General features: G+C 24.9%; 5 protein-coding genes across 11 annotated transcripts; 3 read left to right on the plus strand and 2 right to left on the minus strand.

The window, feature by feature from the left end:
* Nucleotides 1-812: 812 nt before the first annotated feature.
* On the minus strand, nt 813-9,149 carry LOC122711155 (toll-like receptor 6). Its single transcript, XM_043929643.1, has 5 exons — nt 8,835-9,149; nt 3,842-4,196; nt 2,970-3,284; nt 2,525-2,857; nt 813-2,444 (listed from the first exon to the last, which is right to left on the minus strand). The coding sequence occupies exons 1-5, from the start codon at nt 8,963-8,965 to the stop codon at nt 1,062-1,064; spliced, it is 2,517 nt and encodes an 838-aa protein (XP_043785578.1). The 5' UTR covers nt 8,966-9,149; the 3' UTR covers nt 813-1,061.
* On the plus strand, nt 4,252-8,846 carry LOC122711154 (IQ and AAA domain-containing protein 1-like). 2 transcript variants are annotated; one of them, XM_043929641.1, is made up of 9 exons: nt 4,252-4,671; nt 4,740-4,892; nt 4,963-5,096; nt 5,187-5,432; nt 5,514-5,815; nt 5,951-6,461; nt 6,770-7,110; nt 7,185-7,433; nt 8,055-8,846. In XM_043929641.1, exons 1-9 carry the CDS (start codon nt 4,502-4,504, stop codon nt 8,493-8,495), a joined length of 2,547 nt encoding a protein of 848 aa, XP_043785576.1. In that variant the 5' UTR covers nt 4,252-4,501; the 3' UTR covers nt 8,496-8,846. The 2 variants fall into 2 exon arrangements, with proteins under 2 accessions (XP_043785576.1, XP_043785577.1); XM_043929642.1 differs by having other exon boundaries at nt 4,254-4,671; nt 4,963-5,033.
* A 2,467-nt stretch (nt 9,150-11,616) lies between the features above and the next one.
* On the minus strand, nt 11,617-17,051 carry LOC122711128 (MATH and LRR domain-containing protein PFE0570w-like; the record flags this gene model as incomplete). The annotated part of the gene is made up of 8 exons (XM_043929596.1): nt 16,943-17,051; nt 16,566-16,605; nt 16,189-16,319; nt 12,531-16,097; nt 12,295-12,458; nt 12,008-12,212; nt 11,825-11,947; nt 11,617-11,716 (listed from the first exon to the last, which is right to left on the minus strand). Coding segments are annotated over exons 1-8 (4,332 nt in total), but the record flags the coding sequence as incomplete, so codon positions are not given.
* Nucleotides 17,052-17,253: 202 nt separating this feature from the next.
* LOC122711130 (homocysteine-responsive endoplasmic reticulum-resident ubiquitin-like domain member 2 protein) lies at nt 17,254-19,355 on the plus strand. Its single transcript, XM_043929603.1, has 4 exons — nt 17,254-17,636; nt 17,942-18,330; nt 18,411-18,779; nt 18,861-19,355. The coding sequence occupies exons 1-4, from the start codon at nt 17,499-17,501 to the stop codon at nt 19,144-19,146; spliced, it is 1,182 nt and encodes a 393-aa protein (XP_043785538.1). The 5' UTR covers nt 17,254-17,498; the 3' UTR covers nt 19,147-19,355.
* A 960-nt stretch (nt 19,356-20,315) lies between these two features.
* LOC122711129 (atypical kinase COQ8B, mitochondrial) lies at nt 20,316-23,833 on the plus strand. 6 transcript variants are annotated; one of them, XM_043929601.1, is made up of 11 exons: nt 20,316-20,327; nt 20,796-20,989; nt 21,191-21,724; nt 21,896-22,115; nt 22,189-22,398; nt 22,523-22,638; nt 22,709-22,871; nt 22,955-23,157; nt 23,254-23,406; nt 23,489-23,589; nt 23,654-23,833. In XM_043929601.1, exons 2-11 carry the CDS (start codon nt 20,798-20,800, stop codon nt 23,826-23,828), a joined length of 2,067 nt encoding a protein of 688 aa, XP_043785536.1. In that variant the 5' UTR covers nt 20,316-20,327; nt 20,796-20,797; the 3' UTR covers nt 23,829-23,833. The 6 variants fall into 6 exon arrangements, 5 of the variants coding, with proteins under 5 accessions (XP_043785536.1, XP_043785532.1, XP_043785535.1 ...); XM_043929597.1 differs by lacking the exon at nt 20,316-20,327 and adding an exon at nt 20,433-20,573; XM_043929600.1 differs by lacking the exon at nt 20,316-20,327 and adding an exon at nt 20,530-20,561.
* The last annotated feature ends 333 nt before the right edge of the window (nt 23,834-24,166 follow it).

The raw sequence follows: 24,166 nt of genomic DNA on the forward strand, positions 1-24,166 counted from the left end.
ATAATATAATTTTAAAATATTTTTGAGAATTTAAGTTTTAATTTAAGCTTTCAAAAATTAAAAAAATTTTGTTTATAAGTTGAGATATTCATAATTTTCTATTTTTATATATGACAATTAGTTCCATCTGTTCGCTGTTAGATGGTGTCATAGTATCCATATATCTACAATATCGTTTTTTTAACAACAATTTTTCGTAACAATTTTCTCTTTATTATTTTAATTTTCTATCTTTATGTACTAGTATAGTATGAGTTTAATATATGTATGTATTTATATAAGTATTAAAAATATATATTGTAAATATTTTTTCGTATTTCTATGTTTATGAAGTATTAAAAAAATTTAATCTAAAAATTGAGAAATTATGATTTTTCTATTTTTTATTTTTTGCATCTGGTAATATTTTACATTTAATTCATAAATTAATTTTGCATATCATAATTTCATATATATAATATTATAATTTTAAAAAATTATTTTTGTACACAATATAACATATCCTAAATATTTATATTACAATAAAAATCATTCAACAAATATGCTGTATGATATAAAAATTTTATAATTTAAGAATTTACTTCTTGAAACTTATAAAAAATATTTACATTTTTTTTTTTATATATTTAAATATTAAATGAAAAATACATTTTAAAATTATATGAACTAACGTTATTATAATATACATTATTATAATTTTTTATATAAAATATTAAATTCAAATATTGTTAATTAAAATAAATTATTATGGCAGTGTAAAAACTGGATGCTTAAAATATTATTAGATTGTTAAAATTCATATCTTTTTTCAATTTGATTTAATTATATTATTATTTATTTTTAAAATTTTTCTTTATGATCTACTATTTATTATTCTATTTAGAATTATCAATTTTATGACTAGTAGAAAGTAGCTCATAGAAATAATCTTATAAAATAAGATCAAATACATTCTTTAACCGAATAAATTATTCGATTCCCACATTTTTAAATATTCATAACAATAATAAGCTGTAATTATTTACAAGAATCAGAAATATGGAATTGTACTTGAAAATGATTTAAACTTTTGTTGTAGCTAGTAATTTAATATAATGTGCTTTATGTGTTATTTCAAATTCCTGTGCTGGTAGGAAACATTGAGTTTGTATCCTAGGATGTCTCAGCCTTTTTAAAACGCTTCTACCAATTATCGCAATTATGATTAAAAGAGCACAGCTAGCTCCAATTATCGTTAAAACAATTAACTCTGTATTTTGTTTGAATTTTTGTACTTCAACGCAACGTAATCTATCTCGATTATCTATAAAATTTGTGATAACGTCTTCTTCATTAACATCGTCAAGACTTGCACAAACTTTATAACGACCGGGCAATAATACAGCTAATGTCACAAACGTTAAGCTACAATTTAACTTTTGTTTATGCACTGCAGATTCAGCATCAAAAACAACCACAGATAGTTCGCATTCAGGTAAATTTGATTTTTTCGAGATTGATAAGGTAACATCGACATGCAAAAAACCTTGATCAGAGACATTTACATGTACTCCAGTTATTCTAGTATCTAAAGAAGAGACAGTCTCTAAATTTCTCCCAATTTCTTGATCTTGTTGTAATTCTCGTTTAGATTCTTCTAAAGTTATTACATCACTACAACCCAAACCTAAGGAGACATCATCATAACTATTTGGCACTAGAAGTACTACACAATAACGATATTTATGGCCTAATTGTAAATGTAAGGAAGCAGGTATGGTAACTGGAAGTGAACAGGGATCTCTCATTATACGTGAATCACAATGAAGAGAACTAGAATCTGTCTCATTCTCGGTATCACCTATAGTTTCATAGACAATTAAAGTATCACAAGTATATCGTTCTGTACACGGTTCTACATGCCACAGGAGATTAATACCAGTTGATTTATCATAGTGGAATTCTTTCAATGTTAATTGAGCTCCTGCCAAAGGTAATCTGGTCATGATTGGTGGTGTCGGCTCACCACAAAGAAGATTACCGGGAGAAACTTGCGTCAGTATACCATTTTCTAAAGCAGGTGGTGTCGCACAGACTGCTGAAGACTTATCTTCTTCGTTTAAGCTAGAATTGCTCAACCAATTGGCAAATTCTAAAAGCGTGCAATCACAATTCAAAGGATTATCTGCCAAAGAAAGTCTTGTGAGTCGTAATTTCGATGTTGGTACGTCGCTGGCTACCATTGTAATATCGTTATCATCGAGACGAAGATCTTGGAGACTTTTTAATGGTACTACCAAATCAGCAGTCAGAGATCGTAAAAAATTATGCGTCAAATCAAGAGTTGTCAATTTTTCCAAATGTGCCAAAGAAGCGCTGGATACCGCAACAATACGATTATTTGCTAAATCAAGTCTAATAAGAGTTGATAAATATTTGAATGAATGATCTTCCAGCACATCAATCTATATAAAAACAAAAAAAATCAAACATTTCCTCTATATTTATTTTTATATATATTTAATTTTTATGTAGATTAAATTACCTGATTATGACTTAAGCTGAGATAAGTTAAGTTTCTCAAACCTACAAGAGCTCCTTGTTGTACATTTATTAACTCGTTTTCAGAAACAGTAAGGAAACGTAATCGTGGCATTTGAGGAAGAAGATTTGGTCCCATTGGACCCAATAATAGATTATTAGACAAATCAAGTTCTTCTAAACTTTTAAGACCTCTCAATGCTGATAGAGCTGATACGCTTAAACGATTTCCACGCATTCTTAATGAACGCAATAAAGGTACTGCAGCAAAAGCTTGGGGCGATAGTTGTGATAATAAATTGTCGCACAAATCTAAATATGTTAGATTTGACAAATCCTGAAACATTTAAATATTTATATGTCTAATGTATAATATTATGAATTATTGATTTTCACATTTATCTTATTTTCGATTATTTATTATATATTTAAGAATTTTTTAATTTTACCTTAAAAGAGCCAGCTTCCAACATTTTCAGTTTATTCTGAGACAGATCCAATCTTTCTAAACCGATCAAATGTGATAAAGCTGTAGTAGGTACAGAATCTAATAGATTATTTGGAAGTCCAAGAGCTTGAAGAGGTGTAATAAGCCCAACGAAAGCATTTTCATGGATACGTTTCAATTCTCCGCTAGAAATGACAAGCCCATGCAAGGCAACATCTTCCAAAAAGCGAGATGGTAATAGAGAAATTCCTGTTATTGTTACATCCAATAAAGAAATCGTTCCTGGGCGACTAAATTTCAACTTTTTACTGATAATCTGTGTAAAAAAAAAATGTTTCTATCTTTTAATATTCAATTCAACTTAGTAATTAAATCAATCAATATCAATATAATTATAATATAATTCTATTACGATAATATGTGAATATAAATCATTCGAGTTACTCTCATGACAAATTTAATTATACATTCTCTATTGCATAATGAAAATCATTTGATTCCCAAAGGAGTATTGTAAGGCTGGATATTCGAAGTAACTGGTAACGGGACATTCAACGCAAAACAAGCATGTATAAGACAGAGAGACCGTTTGTTGAACAATGAATGGAACTTGTAAAATATTTTATTGATCGTTTATACACCCACGTTTTATATTATTAAAAAAAATTTTTAAATTATTAAAAAAACCATTGACCTCGATAATATTGAAAAATAGCAAATCTACGATAATTTTGACTATCATGTTATAATTATTTCAAAATATGAGTAAATTATATGTATTTTTAATATTTTTTAATATGATTTTATTAGTAGTTTTTAATATGATTTCAGTAAAAATTGCTATTAAATGCTATATAGATATAAAAATTATACCTGTAAAGCGGTTCTATCACCGGTACATCTTAACGTGTGTGGAAAGTCACAGGAACATTCGACGCCCGCTTTTGTAATATTTGGACACTCCCAAATTGTGTCAGACGAAGGTGAGGATGCGTGGGATGGATCTTGAATATTTTCTTCGTCCATACTTTTTATATTTGACAAATTAACCATCGTCCTCTCAGTTTTATTTAAATTAGATGTAGTTGTGACCATCGGTGCCAAGATGGTCGTCGAGATTGCGTTGGTGGTTGTTCCATTTTCCAGGAAACCATCCATTATTGCGTCTATACAAGACGCTATCGTTATTAACAATAAAATTAGTAAGCATCGAGACGTCCACAGCATTCTGAAATATATCATTATTTATAAAAATAGATATACTATGGATATATTTCTTTTATATAAATAAATATATTCATATGCTTAATATTAAAAAAGTAAAATGAAAGAGCGAAAGAGAGAAATGAATAATGATGCAATGAATATCGACTGAATTTCGTCCTTTCAGTCATTTCAATACTATTACTACTACAATCATTTAACTAACCCAATTTTTCATCACTACAAAATTTTTAATTCTACTTTTAATATGAACAATCAATAATCTATCTAATTCGTATAATCTAATATCGGTGAAACCGGTTGAAATCAATGTCCCATAGTTATTATACAGAATTATGGCTCATCAGTCGAAACGATTTAGAAAAATTGATAGAGTTGGACAAAAAACTACAAAAAACACCCCGTTGGAAAGAAGAAGCTGAGGAAGCGGAAATTGATGTAAAACATGGATTGGATTTACTTCTTCCAGTTTATCTTAAGTATTAATCCAAGATATAATCTTACGAACTGTTTACAAATGGTAGAAATCGATGGAATATGTTTTCAGATATCGTAATTTAGTGAAGAGACTAATAGTTTGCCATGATCAAATGGTACAGACGCAGAAAAGAGAATTGATAAAACGGGTTCTAGATTGTGCTGTCGGTCGAATGTTAGAATACAAGCAAGAGATCGTTAATTTGAACTATAATGATCATCAGTTTAGTAATTTTATAGAATTTTATAGAATTTATATTGAAAATGAAAAATATATATTAATAATTGTTTAGATGGCCTGATGACTTTATGAAACAACTGAAATATACGCCAGATGATGTGGAAATTCTTGTGTGTGCAGCAGGTAAAGATATTGTAAAAGAACGTAGAAAACGTATTCACAAGTTGATAGAAGATGCTATAACAAGTTACGAAATTACTCAAATTTATATAAATATTATTAAATTATTAATAAAATAAAATATCTATCAAAAATATGAAATTTTATTTTGAATAGTATCAGTGAAGGATGAGAGTAAAGAACCTTCTGAAATAGATATTAGTGAACTTACCCCATCTCAGGAAAGCATAAGATTGCGAAGAAGAAGACTTAGAGAAAAAACTCCGACAGATGAAATACCAATCTTATATGAATCACCGGAAAAGATAGCAGCTCGAAAAGCTGAACGAGCCATGTTAGAAGCAGTGTTGCTTATTCAATCTCATGAAAGAGCAAGAGTTGCTCGTGCTATTGGACAAAATGGTAGAAATTCTATAAATGAATTATTATTTGATAATAGTTTTCTAATAATAATTTTCTAATAATAGTTTTTCAATATTATAGTGATACAAGAACAAAAATATCATAAAAATGTAGCGATGGGATTAATCATACCAAAAAAAATAGATAAAGCTACATATCTTAATGCTGTTAAAACAATACAGCGAGCCTGGAGAACATACGCAGCAAAAAAAAAATTGAAAAATCGAATCGCACGCACAGAAGAATTATTAGGCATGACGATACCTAGTTGGAAAAATCAAGAAGTTTTTAAAAAAGATAAGGAAAATTTTGAAAAGAAATTAGCTTTAATGTCAGTTTTTGCCGATGAAACTGCAAAAGCAACAGAGAAAGAACAAGCAAGAGTAATCTTTTTTTAAATTATCCTAATATTTTAATTTAAATGTTTCTTATATATTTTATTTTTAACTCTAATTTTAACTCTAATATTTTAATTGCAATAATTTAAAAAAAATTAAATTATCATTTTATTGCTTAAGTTACTAAAAATTAAGCGCCCTGGTTTAATAGAAGACATTACGGATGAAATTCGAGAATGGTTCATTTTATGGTATGACGAATTAGGACATTTCTATGTATACCCAGCTGCACATTTAGGTGGCAGTGTGTTAATCGCTACCGGACAAACTATAACACCTCAAGAATATTTGGTGGAGAAGAAAGCTAAAGAAATGGAAAAGAAAGCACCAGAAAAAGTCAAAAAGAAAAAAGTCAAAAAGAAAAATAATTGGATGCCGGAAACAAAGGCATTTTCCCTTCTTAATGAAGCTAATCAATGCTATAACTATGATTGGAGTCATCGATATTCAAATGATTTTCAACAAAAAATATATCATGATTTAATCACGGATGAACTCTGTTATAAACTTCAATTGGAAACAAGAAAGGTTGTAGATGAGTTGATGAGATTGGAATTGCAAAAATTGAACGCAGCACTGAAAAAAGACTATGCGGCTGATTTACGTCGATTTGACGTACCTATTGACAAACGTAAATTATTAAAATCATATTTAATATAATATTAAATAAAAAATTATAAAAGATAATATTTTACAATAAGTTGCATTATAGAAAAATATATTAGATATAGGATACTATCGAATATTATTCATTAATATAATCATATAATTTCTTTTATAGTTATATAACAATAAACATATAGATTTCTATAACTATAGTATATATAATCTTTAATTGAAAGTAACTTGAAACAATCTTTCAATATAGTTGTTAAAAACCAATATATTTAAAATTAATTATGTTACATCGCTGAATATTTCTATGAAATTAATAAATAGGTAGAAGAAGACCACCCCCCAGAAAGAAACCTCCACCATCACCTGATGATTTTATAGAAGATTTCAAAGAATTGGTCAGAGCTAATATCATTAAAGATTATCCATCCAATTCTCTCAATGATTGGATAGGAGATCGTTCGTATCAAAATTATGAAGCAATTCTTGAATTTCGAAATTACAAGCATCGATTGGGTGAAGTTAAACAATTAGTCATGGAATATTGCATTCTTCCTCTTAGTACAAAAGAAATTCATCAAATCGCGCCATTAATCCAATCCGTTTGTATCTGTGGTCTTCCTCATCAAGGAAAGAGCTTTCTGGTGAACGCTATCTGTTCTGAGGTTTTCACATTTTTTTTTTTTCTTCAATCGTGTCTAAAAAAATTTCAAAACCGATATTAATAAATTTATAATAGGTCGGAGCATTGTTATTCGACATGTCACCATCAATATTGGCGGGTAAATTTATGGGACCCAAAAACGAGCACAAATTAATCAACACGATTTCAAAATTAGCTCGAGCATATGCTCCTTCTGTGATTTTCATCGATAACAGTGAAAAAGTTTGGGCAAAAAAAGTACCAGTGGATGAAATATATCTAAAACCGAAACGATTTGCACGATACTTCCCTAAAATGGTGAAAAATATCAAGAAAGGTGATCAGGTGATTTGATAAAAAATTTTCTTAATAGGGATATAAATGTTATAACATTTTTCGTATTTTATCCAATTTTATTTGAGAAAAAAATCAGAAAAAAGAGTACTTCGATTTCACAATCGAACGAGCTTACATATACAAGTGTCTCACCTAAACTGGTAAGGAATGTTAAAGTTGGTGATCTGGTAGCGCCCACTTTATGAAATTCTTGATATTCCTGTTTCGACTCTTTCTCCGATATGAATGAACCACCTCAATAAGCCAGTCGGAGACTTTCCCTCTTTCTCTTTCCCAAACGTCTCGATCGTTCGAAGCTGGTCATCAATGAAACACCTCCTACCGAACGATTTGGACGTAGGTGGTACCGAGTTAACGTAGGATTTAGAGTGTCGGTGATTCCGGACCGATACTGTTACTCATTGGCGTAGAATTGTATCCTACGATACAAAATTAATATAGATATACGCTATATTAATATAGATATACGCTACACTTAGTTGCAATTTGAAGAAAAAACTTGTCTAAAATTAACTATTCTTTCGCACAAACAAATTTGATTATTTTCGAAAGAATAAAAAAAAATAAAAAAATAAGATTTGATATATCAGACCGCAATGTATTTTTCAGATTCTATTTCTCACGACCGCCACGGAACCATATGCAGCAACAGCACCCTTCATGAGAATCCACAACAAGTTCATAATAATTCCTCTCACGGACTACAATACGTTATACATGTTTTATAAAGATGAACTGATGAAGTATTACGGAATTGATCGCAATATCGATGTCTCTAGTATGGCAAAAGTATCTGTGGGCATTCCGTTGGGATACATAAAAAATACTATACAAAATATCCTAAATCTTCGTCGAAGAATCACATTGAAGTTTAAACCATTACTCGCGACAGAAATTATAAATGAAGTATTGAAATATGAACCTTTGCCACCGAAGATGGTATCTCAATTTGAGAAATTCGAAAATCGTACACCGCTTGGAAGGAAGAGACTTAGGATGTTGGCTAAGGAAAAAGCACTATTGGAACGTGTAAAAAAACTGCATAAATGAAAAAACTCATAGATGAAAAAATAATTAAAACAAATCTACAATATAATAAAAATTTTCTATTCTTTTCTATTCTATTCTATTCTTTGAGAAAGAAAGACTATGGAAATGATTGAAATTCATTAAATAAAATAAAACATGGAACAGGCTCTTAGATGCACTAAAAGACAAAGCTATAGTATTTTAACAAGTTTTTTCAACGATAAAAATAATTCAATTATTAATCATTAAGAAATCAAAAAAAAAAAAACTGAAATTTAAGATAAATTAAAAAGAAAACGATCCAAAATGGACATAAATGATGGACGTAAATATCTCTGTACGATGTTCAAAGACAGTGACCTTTCCAGGAGAAACATCGTTGAAAGAAGCATGATCATCGATTGAGCGATTCGTTCTTTCTTCGATTCGCCAATGTTCGTGTCCGGACGTGAAACTGGTTTTCGTCTTCGTGGGATGCTAAAAACGATCATCGAAAAACAGGAGACAGATATGGGGACGAATATTGTAAAGAACTTTATAAATTCGATTGTATTACAACTTCCACTAGCAAATTTTTAAAGAATACATAAGCAGTATCTTAATTTGAAAAAAAAAATTTAATTTTGAAATATTTTTTCAAAGAAAGATCAAATTTATATCTTATTTAACAATAAGTCAAAAATTAAATTTAATATTTTACGGTACAAAAAACAATATTATATGTCATACAATAAAATATTTATTTAAGCATTTTCCAAAGATTCAAAGTATTAAACAGATAAAAAATTAAAACTTTAATTATAGAAATATTAATTATTTAAACTCATTTTTTTCTTAATATTTAAATCTTTATGATTTAGATATTACAATTTAATTTAATTTAATAATGAATAAATGAAGATTTTGAAAAAATACTACGGATTAATGAAAGTATAAAGAAAAAAAGTATTATTGCAACAGAACAGGGATTCTAAAGGATTAGAGATACTAACATTATATTTTTTTTCCAAAATTCATTGTCAAAGGGTTGATATATACATATATACACATACCTATAGCAATGTGTGTCTCTTTTATCCGGGTTTTGCGGCCCCTGCGGCTTCTCTTCACGCGCGGCACACGCACACGCGGCTGATACGTCGTAGTCCTTACGCAGGCGCACTCACGCATCCAACCCACGTTGCCTGTTGCACGCAGGCAACACACGTAACGAGAGTAAGCACAAGCGGACCAATCGCACGCTCGCCAAACCAAGAGAACTGTCACTCGGCCATAGGCGCGGACCCGCTTAAACTTCGAAACTATGAGCTCCGGACCACGCTATTTATCACTTTTTTTTATTTAAAATAGATAAAAGGAGCGGCAATATCCATATCAATAATATATATATGAATATATTCACAAGTGCATTTTCTAATCGAATCTATTCAAAATTTTCCATGTTATCGTTCTTTTAAATCAAATTACACTACCTCTGTCTGTTACGAAAAAACGTTAGATTTTAAATCGATTATAGTGTCATAAAACACAAAAGAAGAACGATCATACGACGACGTCGTGCTAGCACACACTGTGCATGAAGCATGCGGTGGGCACTCGTGTCGAGAAAACGTCGCCTCCGCCGCGTCCACACGGTGGGGACTCTGCCGGTACGTCCGTCTCTCTGTGTCTCTCGGTTTCCACATAGCATAGCCATGTATGGAACACAGGACGACGTTCTCTCTCCCAGCCCTTACGCCCACTTGAACCGCTGCTGCTGTTGCTCCCGTAACTATCCGCCTCGTTCTCATAATCCCGAACAGGTATCGTTGGACCAACATCACCGTTGCAGGTTATCCGTTGACGTTACTCGTCAACCTTGTCTTTCTTGTCTGATTTGGAATACTTGGATTGTAATAGCCAAGATTCACTTGTAGTTTAATTTAACAATAAGTTGCGTAAGTATTTTCAAATCCAACACATATAAAAAATCGAAATTTTTTGTGACTTAAAATTTATATTTAATATTTTGATTATAAATATATAGATTTTAGAAGAGAGAATAAAATAGATATTATTTAAAGGAATAAATCAAAAAATTTAAAAATTTTCGAATATTTAATGTTAGATTATATTTTAAAAATAATATTAAGAAAAAAAATTACGAATATATTATTTCTGATTATCAAATTTAGATTTTCTTTATTTAATACTTTACAATTGATTACATATTTAGCATAGTTATTAGTAATTTCGGAAATGATGTTCATATATGATTAAACTTCATTTATACATTTTGCAAGATGGATACTAAATGAGGAGAAAATAAAACACTGAAAGTTTGCGAGATTTTTATGAAGTATTTTTTGATAATGAAAATCAATCATTACTGTTACGAAATTATGTAAAATCGAACCTTTACGCCTACACAAATAGGATTGATGAAAGTTATTGATGAAAGAAAATGTGATTTCTTTAAAGAAATTTTTATAAAATATGAAGCACGATCTAAGACTGAATAATATATATAAATATTAATTTGTTTTTTTAATGTTAATAAATATGTTTTTGAAGATAATAATTCTTGTAAAAATAATATTTATATAATAGTTCTTTATATTTGAGATAAAATTTACATTGAATTGAAAATTAGAATTAATTAAATGAAATCTTAGTTTTACTAGATTTAGTTTAACTAGATTTTAAATTATAAGTTTTAAAATTATTCAATTTAAAAAATATATATATCATTGCTAATTAATAACAAAGAATAAAGAGAAAAGTAATGTAATTCTATGAAAGCCGGCTGTTCACACGATACTATCGAAAGGACCGTAAATACTTATATAAAAAACTGCATTGACTGAACCGGCATCGGAGAACTAGTTGATCAACTTTTGCTCGTAATTTTACATTTTCGTTTTCATATATCATATATTTATGTGTAAATACGAAAAATATTTTTTTAAGTATATAATATTATTAAAAAAATATTATTAAAAAAAATATATAAATTATGTATTCATATTATGATTATATATAAAATTATTAAATTATAATATAATACAATTAGCGTGATTATTTAAAATTAAACATCATTATTTAATTATTGCATTTTAAGATACGCTAATATGATTTTTTTTTAAATCATATTACCAGATTTTTCCATCAAATATATATAGTCTTTCACATCATTTATATATCTTCGTAAGAACTTATGATCCTTTTTTACATTTATTATTAATTTTTTAACATCTTCTTCTCTGAAAAATAATTAAATTACAACAATAATATATATAATTATATATAATATAATATATAATAATTAAATTAAAACAATCTATTATCTATTAAATACTTTCGCAACTGACCTTACGGAACCTATTAAACAATGAACAGAAATATTTTGAAATTCTATCTTATCAAATGGTTTGATGTTTATTGTAATTTTTAATATAATATTCCCTGTTTTAGTTTGCGATATGAAAGATATGCTAAAATAAAAAAAAAATGTATAAGTTATATAAAAATATTGTAATTTTAATCATTTTTACCTATCATGAGTTATTTCCATCAAATTTGGATCATTCAAACGTTTCAAATCAAACATAAAATCCATAGCTAATTTTACTTCTTTCGAAATGTATTCTAACATCGGTAAAATATCTTCACGATTTTTATACAAATCCAATAAGTTTTTAATATCTAATTTTTCTAGAATTATTCGATGAACTATAGTAATTAATGCATCTGCATCGTCTAATAAAAAAATAATATTTTTAAAAAAATTATATTAAATATAAATTAATATTTTTTTCATTAATTGCGTTTCTAAACTTACCTTCTAATTGAGAAATTATATTAATTTTTTTAATATATTGATCATTTGTCTCTTCACAAGGATTTTGTATAAATATTATTACTAATAATGAACATGATATAAAACCAATTATAAACATGTTTCTTTCGATGTTTTCATAGTATACTTCCCAAATAATTTCATTACTAAAAAAAATATTGCAAATATTATTTGATACAATAATAAAATTATAGAAAATATTTAATCTATCTCAATACCTTTTTGCACAAATTTTTAATTCATTCATTAAGGAAGAAAAAGATTTCATTATAACATTTTCTTCTTCTATACAAAAAGTATGAGATTTCAAATTTGATTGAAATTGTTCATTTGAATAAAATTTATTATTTACTTTCATCATATGTGTATCATTTAATTTATTACTGTCATCAGCTTTTAAAGTTTTATAAATAGCTTTTGCATTTGATAAAAGACATTCTAAATTAGAATTATCCATGTGTAATTTCTGAAAATCTTCGTCAGTATTATGCATTAAAGAGAAATTTTCACTATTATTTATGGTTGAAGACGAAAATTCTAAAATTCGATTATCAGTATCGATATCAGTATTTTCCTGAGTTAACAATTCCAATTTTGAAATTTCATTAGTTTGTATTTTATTTTCATTTGAATTTTCTAATGCATCGTTTAAAAATGTACGTTTAATTACAAATGTTTGCGATTTATGCTCATTCTCTATTTGTTCATTTTTCTGATAATCTTTAAATTTTAAAATATTTTCAAATTCACTTTCATTTTGTGAAACACAATTTGTTTCTATATCAATTTTTTTATTACAAATAATATCCGTAGAATAATCTATATGTGATAAGTCATCTAAGCAATCAAATGAAGGTGGTTTAATTGATTCTAATATTTCCAAACTTTCATTCAAAAATATATCTTTTCCATTCATTAAATATTTTATATCATAATCTTCTTTATTTTCTAAATCTTTTGTATTATTTAAAATGCTACATGCATTATTTTTTTCATTATTTAATTCATAAGAAACATCATTGTTAATTTCTGAAATGTTATTTTCTTTTTTACTATTTACTGTAAAAGTATGATTACTATTTGAGTGAATTGTATATGTTCTTCTTGGATGTGATATAGCTGTTTGTGTTGTATTAATGTGTTCATTTTTATTTAATTCTAAGTTTATAGCAGAGAAAGATTTACTTGATACACAATTAGTTACATTAGCACAAACTATTTCTGTGTTATTTTCTTTTAAAGCTGAAGCAAAAGTTTGTTGCTGCATTGATTCATGCGAAGACATGCTAGGTTTAATATTTACAAAATCCTGAACTTTAATTGGAGTAGAACTTTGTATAACATTGTTTTCTATATTTGTGCTTAATAAACAAGAATTTACATGTTTGGAATTATTTTTCAAGACATCACTATCTATATTAACTGAGAAATTTGTAAAATTACTTTTTTCTATACTATTATGTAATATAGACTGTCTAACTTTAGCAGAATATATATCAGAATTTATTTCTTGGGAATCTGTTATTATAATATCTTGTTGCTTTTTATTAAGTATTGGTACTACTTTAGTAATTATCATTGAATTATCATCAAAAATAATAGTTTTGTTAGTTTTTAATAATGAATGATTTTTACAATTGTCAGATATTAAATTTGAAAAATTTGGTTGTGTGCAAGAAATATTTTGTATTGTATTTGGTATTTGTAAATTATTTTGATGTAATGCAGATGAAGATATTATAGCTGTGGTAAGTTCCATTTTTTCATTATTATTTGAAGTTATATCTGAGTTTGATGAAGAAGGGATTGTTACAATATTATCTCTTATATTATCTTTGCTTAAGATATTCATAAGATCTCTTTTTTTTATATTAGAAGATAATATTGATTGTCTATCTTTAATAGAACATGTATTATCTGTTTCAGTTTGGAAAAATGTATCTTGATGTTTTCTATCAAGTATTGGTATTATTTTAGTAACTATCATTGAATTATCATCAAAAATAATAGTTTTATTTAATAATAAATGATTTTTACAATTATCAGATATTGGATTTGCAGAATTTGATTGTGTACATAAAATATCTTGAGGTATCTGTAAATTATTTTGATCTACTGTACTTATGGATGTTACAGCTTTGGTACATTTCATTTTCCTATTATCATTTGAAATTATATCTGAGTTTAATAAAGAAGAAATTTTTACTATAGTACTCTTATCTCTTAACAAATTATCTTTGTTGTTTGAAATATCTATAAGATTTTTTTTTTCAAAATTATCAGGTAATATTGATTGTCTAAACTTACTAGAACATATATCAAAATCTATTTCACTTTGGGAGAGTTTTGTGATAATGTCTTGATTCTTCTTATCAAGTGTTGGTACTATTTTAGTAACTGTCATTGAATTGTTATCAAAAATAATAGTTTTATTTGTCAATGAATGATTTCCAGAATTATTAGATATTGAATTTGAAGAATTTAATTGCGTGCAAGAAATATCTTGCATAGATAACTGTAGATTATTTTGACATATTGTAGGTAAAGATGTTATAGCTGTGGTAAATTCCATTTCTTCATTATTATAAAATTTTGTTTTATCATAATTTGTTAAGGTTTCATAAATATCTGAATCATATTTTAACTTTTTAACATTAGTTTCTGTATCAAAATTAATTTCATTTGGTCCATAATTTTTTATTACAGAATGTATATTAATTGGAACTATTTTAGTAATTTCCATAGATGTATTTAATAATTTGGTTTCTTCATCTTGTTTTGTAATGTTATATTGTGATATTTTTTGTACCACAGGTGATCTGTCAGATGATTTATGAATAATTGTTTCTATAGCTTTAGTAGTATTCATTGATATGTCATGAAAAGGAGTTATCTTATTATCATTATTATATGATATTAAATTAGAAACATAATAATTTATATCATTATTATTTGACTGTAGATTACATAAAGAAGTTGGTATTGCTGAAGTTATTTCCATTGAAATATCAAGTCTTTTAGTTTTGTCATCTATACAAAATGTATTTATGTTATCAATGTTTTTATTAAGTTTAATAACAGATGGTTGGGACACAGTAATTTCCATTGATTTATTTTGATTTGTTATACTAAATTCTTCTACATTTGATTTATTAAATTGTTGAAAGTTTTCCTTATTTGGTAAAATATCATTTATTAATTCTATTGATGCATTTTTAAGCATCTTTTTTGTTTCATCACGATTAATAGAATTTGCAACAGGGCTAACAACTTCAGTTAAATCCATACATATATTTTGATCAGATGTGATATTTAATTTATTATTGTCAAAATTACATACATTTGATTCTAAGTAATCTGATATCTGATTTGATTGTTCAATTAGTTTTTTATCAGAATCTTCATACACAATAATATTTTTTGATGTACAGTTATTATTTTTTAATTGTGAATCATGTGAGAAAATAGATTCATTTTTTTCAGTATCCACATTATGAAAAATAATTAATGATTCATTTAGTAACATTTCATCTCGACAATTTTCTTTTTCAATTGTATTTATAATATATGAATTAGATCTTTCAATATTTATATCTTTTGTTATTGTTTCATTACAAATATATTGCACATTATTTTCATGAATATTATTAAAAATATTTTCTTTATGTATACTTTTAGATTCATATTCTTTTTGAAAAGAACATGATATTTTAACATCACTTATATCATGTTCTTCATATGTATTATCCCATACTGTTCCTTGCTCCAAAGAATTACAAAATTCTCTGCACAATGAATTTCATATTATGTATTAATGAAATAAATAAAATTATGAAAGTTCATTAAAAATAAACATATGAGGAGCAAGTAACTTACTTGACATGCTTTTTTTCTGCAAAACTAACACGTCTTTTGATTTTTGTTGTAGTAACAGGACTATTTTCATTGGATGAATTATTAAAATTTAAGTTCTGTAGAGGATGACGTGGTTTGGGAGGCTTAAGTATCTAAGTATATTATAAAAACAACGATTATATATAAATAAACTTTCAAAAGAACAAATGTTATTATTTGAGCATATTAAATTAAAGAGCACAATAAACCCATATAATTTTAATGCAAAATGCATGGCATAATAGACAAAATTAAAAGCAATAGTAGTACATAACAAAGAAATATTATAAAATCATCAAATATTAATATTATTTGTACATTATAGAAATATTAAAATTTTTCAATAATTATCTACTTACAGACGATCGCCTAGAATTATTTCCAGATTTTGAAGGAATCCTGCAAGATAACAAAAATATATGATTATTAAAAAAATATTTTAAAAAAGATTATAAATTATAAAATATGTATCAATACTTCATACAAAGATAGGAAAATTTTAGACTCACTAATTGAATGAAAAATGAAATTTTAATTACAAATAATATTAATAAATAATTAAAAAATTGTAATAAATATTAAGGTTAATAAATAGTTAACATAATAATAAGCTTAATTTATATTAATGTTATTTTTCAATATTTAATGTTTACAATATCAATTTTTTAACGAAGAATAAACAATAACATGTTTTAATAAGAAAAACAGTTAATGAAACAAGTGAAATATTGCTCACATTTCATTACATTTAAACTTTATTCAATTCAAATTCAAACTCAAAAATTTCGAAGGTGCTGACTTTCTGATAACGATTGCCAACTCCATTGGCGCCAAATTGTAATTATTACGATACAGTTTTCATGACTGTTAGTAACATTCATGGATTCAAGCATTATGATATCGCCATAAAATACGAAGAAAATGTAACTTGAAGATCAGCTCTTATCAAAGAATAAATAATTGTAATCTACGAATGATAAATCGTCACATAAGTGATTTCATTTAGTGACTCATAAAAATATATCTACCATTAAATATCCGTTCTCATTATGAAGTTATATTATATTATCTATGAATCTATTGTAATTTTTATTTCTCAAGAAAGTTTTATGTAAATCAGCAAATTAGTTTGACAAAGAAGACAATATTATATTGCATATACATGCAAGTGTATAAAGTCTCATAAACGCAAATTATATTAATCTGCCTCGGTAGCATTGTTAATTAATCCCATCTAAGTGATTGACAGTAAGAACAGCTGATCATAAGAAACATAAAAACAGACATTACAAATGATGGAAGGAATTGCTGTCACAGTGATAATAAAAGCACCGAATCAGCAGATTAAAGATCAAATCATAAATTGTGACATTGGATGGACTGTTGGCCAATTAAAAGATCATTTAACCGATGTTTATCCTAGTAAACCAGTGAGTTTTATTTCATTTACTAGTGATTCAGTTATGTGAAATTTTATGAAAGTTAATTTTTTAATTTTTAAAAGTAACATATTATTAGCATCATTATATAAAAGAAAAAGTTATAAACTTTTTTTACTTATAATATTTTTTAAAAATGTTATTACCATAAAAAGAATATATTCAATTTATAATTTAATTATAAATTTTTCTTTTTTCTAGTAATTTTTTCTTTGTATTAAATAAATGAAAATTTTATATTTTAAATAATCAATATTATAATAAATATTTATATTTTATTAAATTATTTTGCTTAGGAACGAGCAACCCAGAAACTCATATATTCAGGACAATTATTAAATGATTCTATGTGTTTAAAAGATGTATTAAGGCATTGTAATGGACAAGAAGATCAAACTTATATAGTTCATTTAGTCTGTGCTTCGCAAAAAATATCTACAAATAAAATAACTGATCAAATCATAGAAAATACAAATATTTCTAGTGCAAGAAGTACAGTAGAACATACCAGATTAAATAATACAAATAGTATTCAAAATCAAAGTCAACATATTAATAATATTACTATGCAACATACTCCAGCACAATTATATTCTACACAACAATATTTTGATCCACGAAATAGTCAACAAATGGCTTGGATGCAACAAGCATATACACATTACTTTACACAATATATGCAATTGTAAGTGGTATTTTTACAATTTTTTTTAATTTTAAGAAAAATTTTAAATAATTATAATAAAAGAAAAATTTTTTTTATAGAATAGCAGCACAAGGAATACAATTACAAACTAGCATTCCATATGTTCAACAAATGAATATCAATACAAATGATGGTGTTCAAAATTCATATACAAATAACACAAATAATAATAGTAGTAATAACAACAATAACAACAATAACAACAATAATAATAATAATGTAGGTGATGAACAACAACAACCTGCTGTTCAAGAAATTGATGTTAATGCAGGAAATAATGGTGCTGGAGAAGATGGTGCATTTAATAGAGATTGGCTAGACGTTTTTTATATGCTATCCAGAATTATTGTTTTTTTTAGTATGGTATATTTTTATTCATCCCCTCTAAGATTTCTTATTGTTACATTTCTTGGCTTTGCAATGTATCTGTAAGTTCATATCTATAATATTATCTATAATACTCTGTATTTTATATATAAATATAATATAATTGAATGAATGTTTTTTAGATTTCAGGGTGGTTTCTTTCGAGTTCAACCTATTCTTTTACCTGAAAATAATAATGGTAGAGGAGATCGGGTAGATAATAATAATCAAATGTTACAGAATGAAGCAATAGGTCCTGAACCTGTACCACAGCAACAAAATGGTCAAGTGCCAACTGTGCAAGCAGAAGCAAGAACAAATGCAAATGAAGAACATGAAGAAGAAAGACCTGGTGCACTTGCTTTTACATGGACATTTTTCAGTACATTTTTTGCTTCACTTATTCCAGATCAACCAAATGTTATATAATTTTAACAAATTTATTATTCAATCTTATTGTAAAGTTAATTTTTTTTTCTTTCTATACATGCTTTCAAAACAAAATCATCAAACCTAATGAGGTAGTCTCTTTTTACATGTATATTTAGTGAATATTGATATTAAAGAAAACTTCATTAAGAATTCTAAAAATAACATTTTTAGAAAAACAATTTGAAAAAATTTTACAAATTTTTCAAGTATATATGTTATATATATATATATATATATTATTATATATATATATATATATATAAATATTGTATACAATATATAATAAGTACATATAAATATATATATCAAATATACACTTAAGATAAATATCATTTTTTTATAAATATTACTATTTATATATTTCTAATAATTTTGTGTATTAGTTTAATTAATTGAGATTACCTCAGGATATATAAACAAAATAAATTTATAATCAATGATAATTTTGTAGAAAATGTTTAGATTTAACTTATTAAAAGCTTATTGCAAATCATCTCAAAGTGTTTATAATTTGTTGTAAAGTAAATTTTGTTTTTCTAGTTATATAAAAGTACAACGAGAAAAATATATAAATGTGTATATAAATAAAATTATTGTAGAGCTTATAAGGCGTGGATAAATATAGATATTGAAAAAAAATAATGAGATTAAATGCAGTTTCTGTTTATAAAAATTTTAAAGCAATAATGCTATTAAAATAATATTTTATGAAATTATAATTTTTCTAATAATATATATATTTAGAAATATATATATATTTTAATATATATATATATTTCTAATAATATATATATTTAGAAATATATATATATTTTAATATATATATATTTCTAATAATATATATATAAATAGGTAAGTAAATATATTTTTATATTATAATAAATTAAATATTTTTAATAAATTGTAGAATTATCTTATTTTTTAATTAATAATTAATAGACTATTGTTATCGAATGATAATTTAATAATATTAATAAAAAATATGATATAATAAAATAATAATAAATTTTAGAAAAGATTATTACAAAAATACAGAATATTTTTATAACCTTAACACAATATAATTAAATAACATTTTACAAATTGAAGTAAATAATAAATAGTATAAAACAATCCTGATTTTAAGTATAAAATTCAAAGTAAAAAAATTGTATCATGTTTTTATATATTATTTTTAGGTATTATATATTTGATATTATATACATATTCTACATATTCATACATGTTCAAATATTATATTACACAAAAATTAATTATTATAAAGTTATAAAATTTATATTAAACAAAAAATCGATTATAACAAAATTATTTTTATGTAAAAATCATATTTAATTAATATAAAATATATCTATAAGTAACAAAATAATACTAACATATGACTCTATTGAAATAATACTAATATAACCCTATTTGTAAGTTTCAAGGTCTGTATTTATTTTAAACATATGCAGTATAGAAATACGTTAATATTCAAGTACGTAACTTTCTAAAGTTCCAATATTCCTTATAAATATTTTATGCAAAATAATCTATTATATAATAATTATTAAAAAATAAAAGACAAACATGATGAGTACAAAATAAAAATCATCTATTCAAATTATATATCAGTAATATTTAACAATTAATTCATACTTGCATTACAGAAATGTCTCAACATCGAATGTCTGATGTCATTGGTATATTTAAAGGAGCTAAAACAGTAGCTGATGCTATGCTTAAATATCAAGAAGAGACAATTACACATTTAATACAGACTTCATCTTTAAAAATTACTGCAGAGAGATGTCTGACAAATAATTTAAAAACATTGAATAATATAGAACCAAGTAAGGTTCCTGTAAGTTTCAAAAATAAGTAGAAATCATATAGAATTTATATATATATATATCTTTTTAAAATATAAGATATAAATAAATATAAACATAATAAATAAAAATATGAAATATAAAATATCTTTAAATAATAATTGCTTGTTATATTGCGATTATTAATATAAATTAATTTTATAAATTAATAATAATTTAATTGTAATTTATAGCTTCAAATAACAAAAGAATTTAAAGAAATTGTAGAACGATTAAATGTTATTGAAAAGGGTATAATAGAATTTATAAAATTAAAAACTAAAGAAATCACAGGATTGTCATTAGATGTTGAGATACCGATAAAAACTAAAAAAACTAAGTTATATATTTATAATCTTGCTAAAGATCCAAAAGAAATAACAATAGAAATGGATATTTCAAAAATGAAATATAATTCTGAAAATAATTACACAAATGAAAATACACAGGATAAACCTATGAAAAAATATTTAACTGTAAAAGAAAAAATTGAAACCATTTCCAAATTAGAAAATGAAATACCTAAAATTGTACTTTCTGAAAAAGATAAAGCAATATTGAAGAAATTAGAATTAGAACATGAAAAAAATATAAAAAGTCAAAACATGAAACAAGATATATCAAATGAATCAAAAATTGATGCTGAAGTTATTAAAATAGAAAATACAAAAATAACTTCAAATAATTCTCAAGTTAAATTAAAACCATCTGTTAGACCAAAAAAAACTGTAAGATCCTTTATATTTTTATATTTAAATAATTATATTAAATTATATAATTTATATATAATTTATATTTATAATATATATTTATAATATATTAAATTATATAATTTAATATATTTATATAATTATATAATATTTTATATATAAATAAATTAATAAATTTTTATTTTAAAGCTTTCACCTAATGCAAAAGCTCAAAAAGTTCCAGCTACCAGATTACAAAGAATGATGAGCTTTGGAACATTAGGAATTGGACTTGGTGTTGGAACTGTTGCAGAATACACACGCAGAACATTTGGATTAAAAAAACAAAGTCTTGGAAACACATTTGATACTCTTTTTCTTACTAAAGCAAATGCAGAAAGAATAGTTTCTACTTTATGTAAAGTAAGAGGTAAATATTCTGAATATCTTTATTGCATTTTTTGTCAATTAATGATTACATGTTTTACATATATTTATAATAGGCGCTGCTTTAAAAATTGGACAAATTTTAAGTATACAAGATGAAACCATTATAAATCCTGAATTACAAAAAGTATTTGAACGAGTTAGACAAAGTGCAGATTTCATGCCAACATGGCAAGTTGAGAAAGTATTAAGTACTGAACTTGGACATGATTGGAGAACTAAATTAAGTACTTTTGAAGATAAACCATTTGCTGCAGCTTCTATTGGTAATTAATTTTTTTTAATTAAAAATTATATTTTTCTTTTTTTTTATTAAAAATATTCTTTTTTTTCAAAAATAATATACAAATATTTTTAAAAAAATATTCTTTATGTAAAAAAATATTGTAGGTCAAGTACATCATGGTACCTTGTTAAATGGACAGGATGTTGCAATTAAAATTCAATATCCTGGTGTAGCTATGGGTATTCAAAGTGATGTTGAAAATTTAATAGGCATAATGAAGGTATCAAAACTTTTAATTTTGATTTCATTTTAGATTATAAAAAATATATTTAATGAAAAAACTTTTATAGGTTTGGAATATTTTTCCAAAAGGTATGTTTATAGATAATTTAGTAGAAGTTGCAAAACGTGAACTTGCATGGGAAGTAGATTATATCAGAGAAGCAGAATGTACTAGAAAATATAAAAAATTAATGGAACCTTATTCAGATTATTATGTTCCAACTGTAATTGGTAAATGAATTGAACAATATAAATTAAAAATGAATAATATAAATATAGAAGTAATAATTTAATTTAGTAATAATTTAATTTAGACGAATTGTCAACAAATCAAATTTTTACAACTGAAATGGTAGAAGGAATTCCAGTAGATAAATGTACTACTATGGATATGGACACAAAGGAACATATCTGTAAATTAATAATGAATTTGTGCCTTAAGGAATTATTTGTTTTTCGATATATGCAAACTGATCCAAATTGGTCTAATTTTCTTTACAATACTAATACAAGACAAGTATATAAGATATTATTAAGAAGTTAATACATTATTATTAATACATATTATTAATAAATTTGTAATATTAATTTATAATATTAATACAATTTTTAGTTAATATTATTAGATTTTGGTGCATGTCGAGATTATGAGAAATCATTTATGGATAAATATATTGAAGTAATTTATGCTGCAAGTGAAGGTGATCGTAAAAAAATTTTAAATTTATCTAGAGACATGGGATTTCTTACAGGATATGAATCTAAAGTATAACATAATATTTTCTAACAAATTCGAAATAGATTATTAAATCGATATTTATTTATTTATTATATTGCATTAATTTCAGCTTATGGAAGAAGCTCATGTAGATGCAGTAATGGTTTTGGGACAAGTATTTGATAAAAATTATAAATACTATGACTTTGGTGGACAAGATGTAACTAAAAGGTAAAATTAATTTATTATTAAAATAAAAATTTATAAAATTAATGTACATATATATTGATTGCAGAATTCAAACATTAGTTCCAACAATAATAGATCACAGGTTATGCCCTCCACCTGAAGAAATTTATAGTTTACATAGAAAATTATCAGGAATTTTTTTACTATGTGCCAAACTTCAAGTTAAAATAAATTGTCGCGATATGTTTCGCGAAGTTTATGCAAATTATAAATTTGGATAATATCATTATAATTAATATAAATTAATATTTATATTTTATATATAATTAATTAAATATAAACATAATTTCAATTAATATATTATTTTATTTATATTTATAATTCGCAGAACAAAATATTAAATATTTAATTAAAAATAATTTTTAATATAATTATTATGAAATAATTATAATAAAATATAATAATCAGCAACAATATAAAATATATATAAAATTAAATTATATTTTTAATTATTATAATATTAGATAATGTTATAATAGAATATATATTTTTTATTTTCAACTTATATCTTGACAACTTTTGTTTAAATATAATCTGTTTAATTAGAATATATTTTATT

Source organism: Apis laboriosa, unplaced genomic scaffold (assembly GCF_014066325.1).
Source record: "Apis laboriosa isolate Shangri-la unplaced genomic scaffold, ASM1406632v1 scaffold16_cov148, whole genome shotgun sequence".
Taxonomy (NCBI): Eukaryota; Metazoa; Arthropoda; class Insecta; order Hymenoptera; family Apidae; genus Apis; species Apis laboriosa.

Excerpts from the sequence above, each read along its gene's own strand:
- LOC122711154 (XM_043929641.1), top strand. The coding sequence starts at position 4,502 with ATGTCCCATAGTTATTATACAGAATTATGGCTCATCAGTCGAAACGAT. Across the intron at positions 5,097-5,186 it reads GATAGAAGATGCTATAACAA|TATCAGTGAAGGATGAGAGT; the intron begins GTTACGAAATTA and ends TATTTTGAATAG. Across the intron at positions 5,816-5,950 it reads CAGAGAAAGAACAAGCAAGA|TTACTAAAAATTAAGCGCCC; the intron begins GTAATCTTTTTT and ends TTATTGCTTAAG.
- LOC122711155 (XM_043929643.1), bottom strand. The coding sequence starts at position 8,965 with ATGATCGTTTTTAGCATCCCACGAAGACGAAAACCAGTTTCACGTCCG. Across the intron at positions 3,285-3,841 it reads GTGATAGAACCGCTTTACAG|ATTATCAGTAAAAAGTTGAA; the intron begins GTATAATTTTTA and ends TTTTTTACACAG. Across the intron at positions 2,445-2,524 it reads TCAGCTTAAGTCATAATCAG|ATTGATGTGCTGGAAGATCA; the intron begins GTAATTTAATCT and ends GTTTTTATATAG.
- LOC122711130 (XM_043929603.1), top strand. The coding sequence starts at position 17,499 with ATGATGGAAGGAATTGCTGTCACAGTGATAATAAAAGCACCGAATCAG. Across the intron at positions 17,637-17,941 it reads ATGTTTATCCTAGTAAACCA|GAACGAGCAACCCAGAAACT; the intron begins GTGAGTTTTATT and ends TATTTTGCTTAG. Across the intron at positions 18,780-18,860 it reads CTTGGCTTTGCAATGTATCT|ATTTCAGGGTGGTTTCTTTC; the intron begins GTAAGTTCATAT and ends AATGTTTTTTAG.
- LOC122711129 (XM_043929601.1), top strand. The coding sequence starts at position 20,798 with ATGTCTCAACATCGAATGTCTGATGTCATTGGTATATTTAAAGGAGCT. Across the intron at positions 21,725-21,895 it reads CTGTTAGACCAAAAAAAACT|CTTTCACCTAATGCAAAAGC; the intron begins GTAAGATCCTTT and ends TTTATTTTAAAG. Across the intron at positions 23,407-23,488 it reads TTACAGGATATGAATCTAAA|CTTATGGAAGAAGCTCATGT; the intron begins GTATAACATAAT and ends CATTAATTTCAG.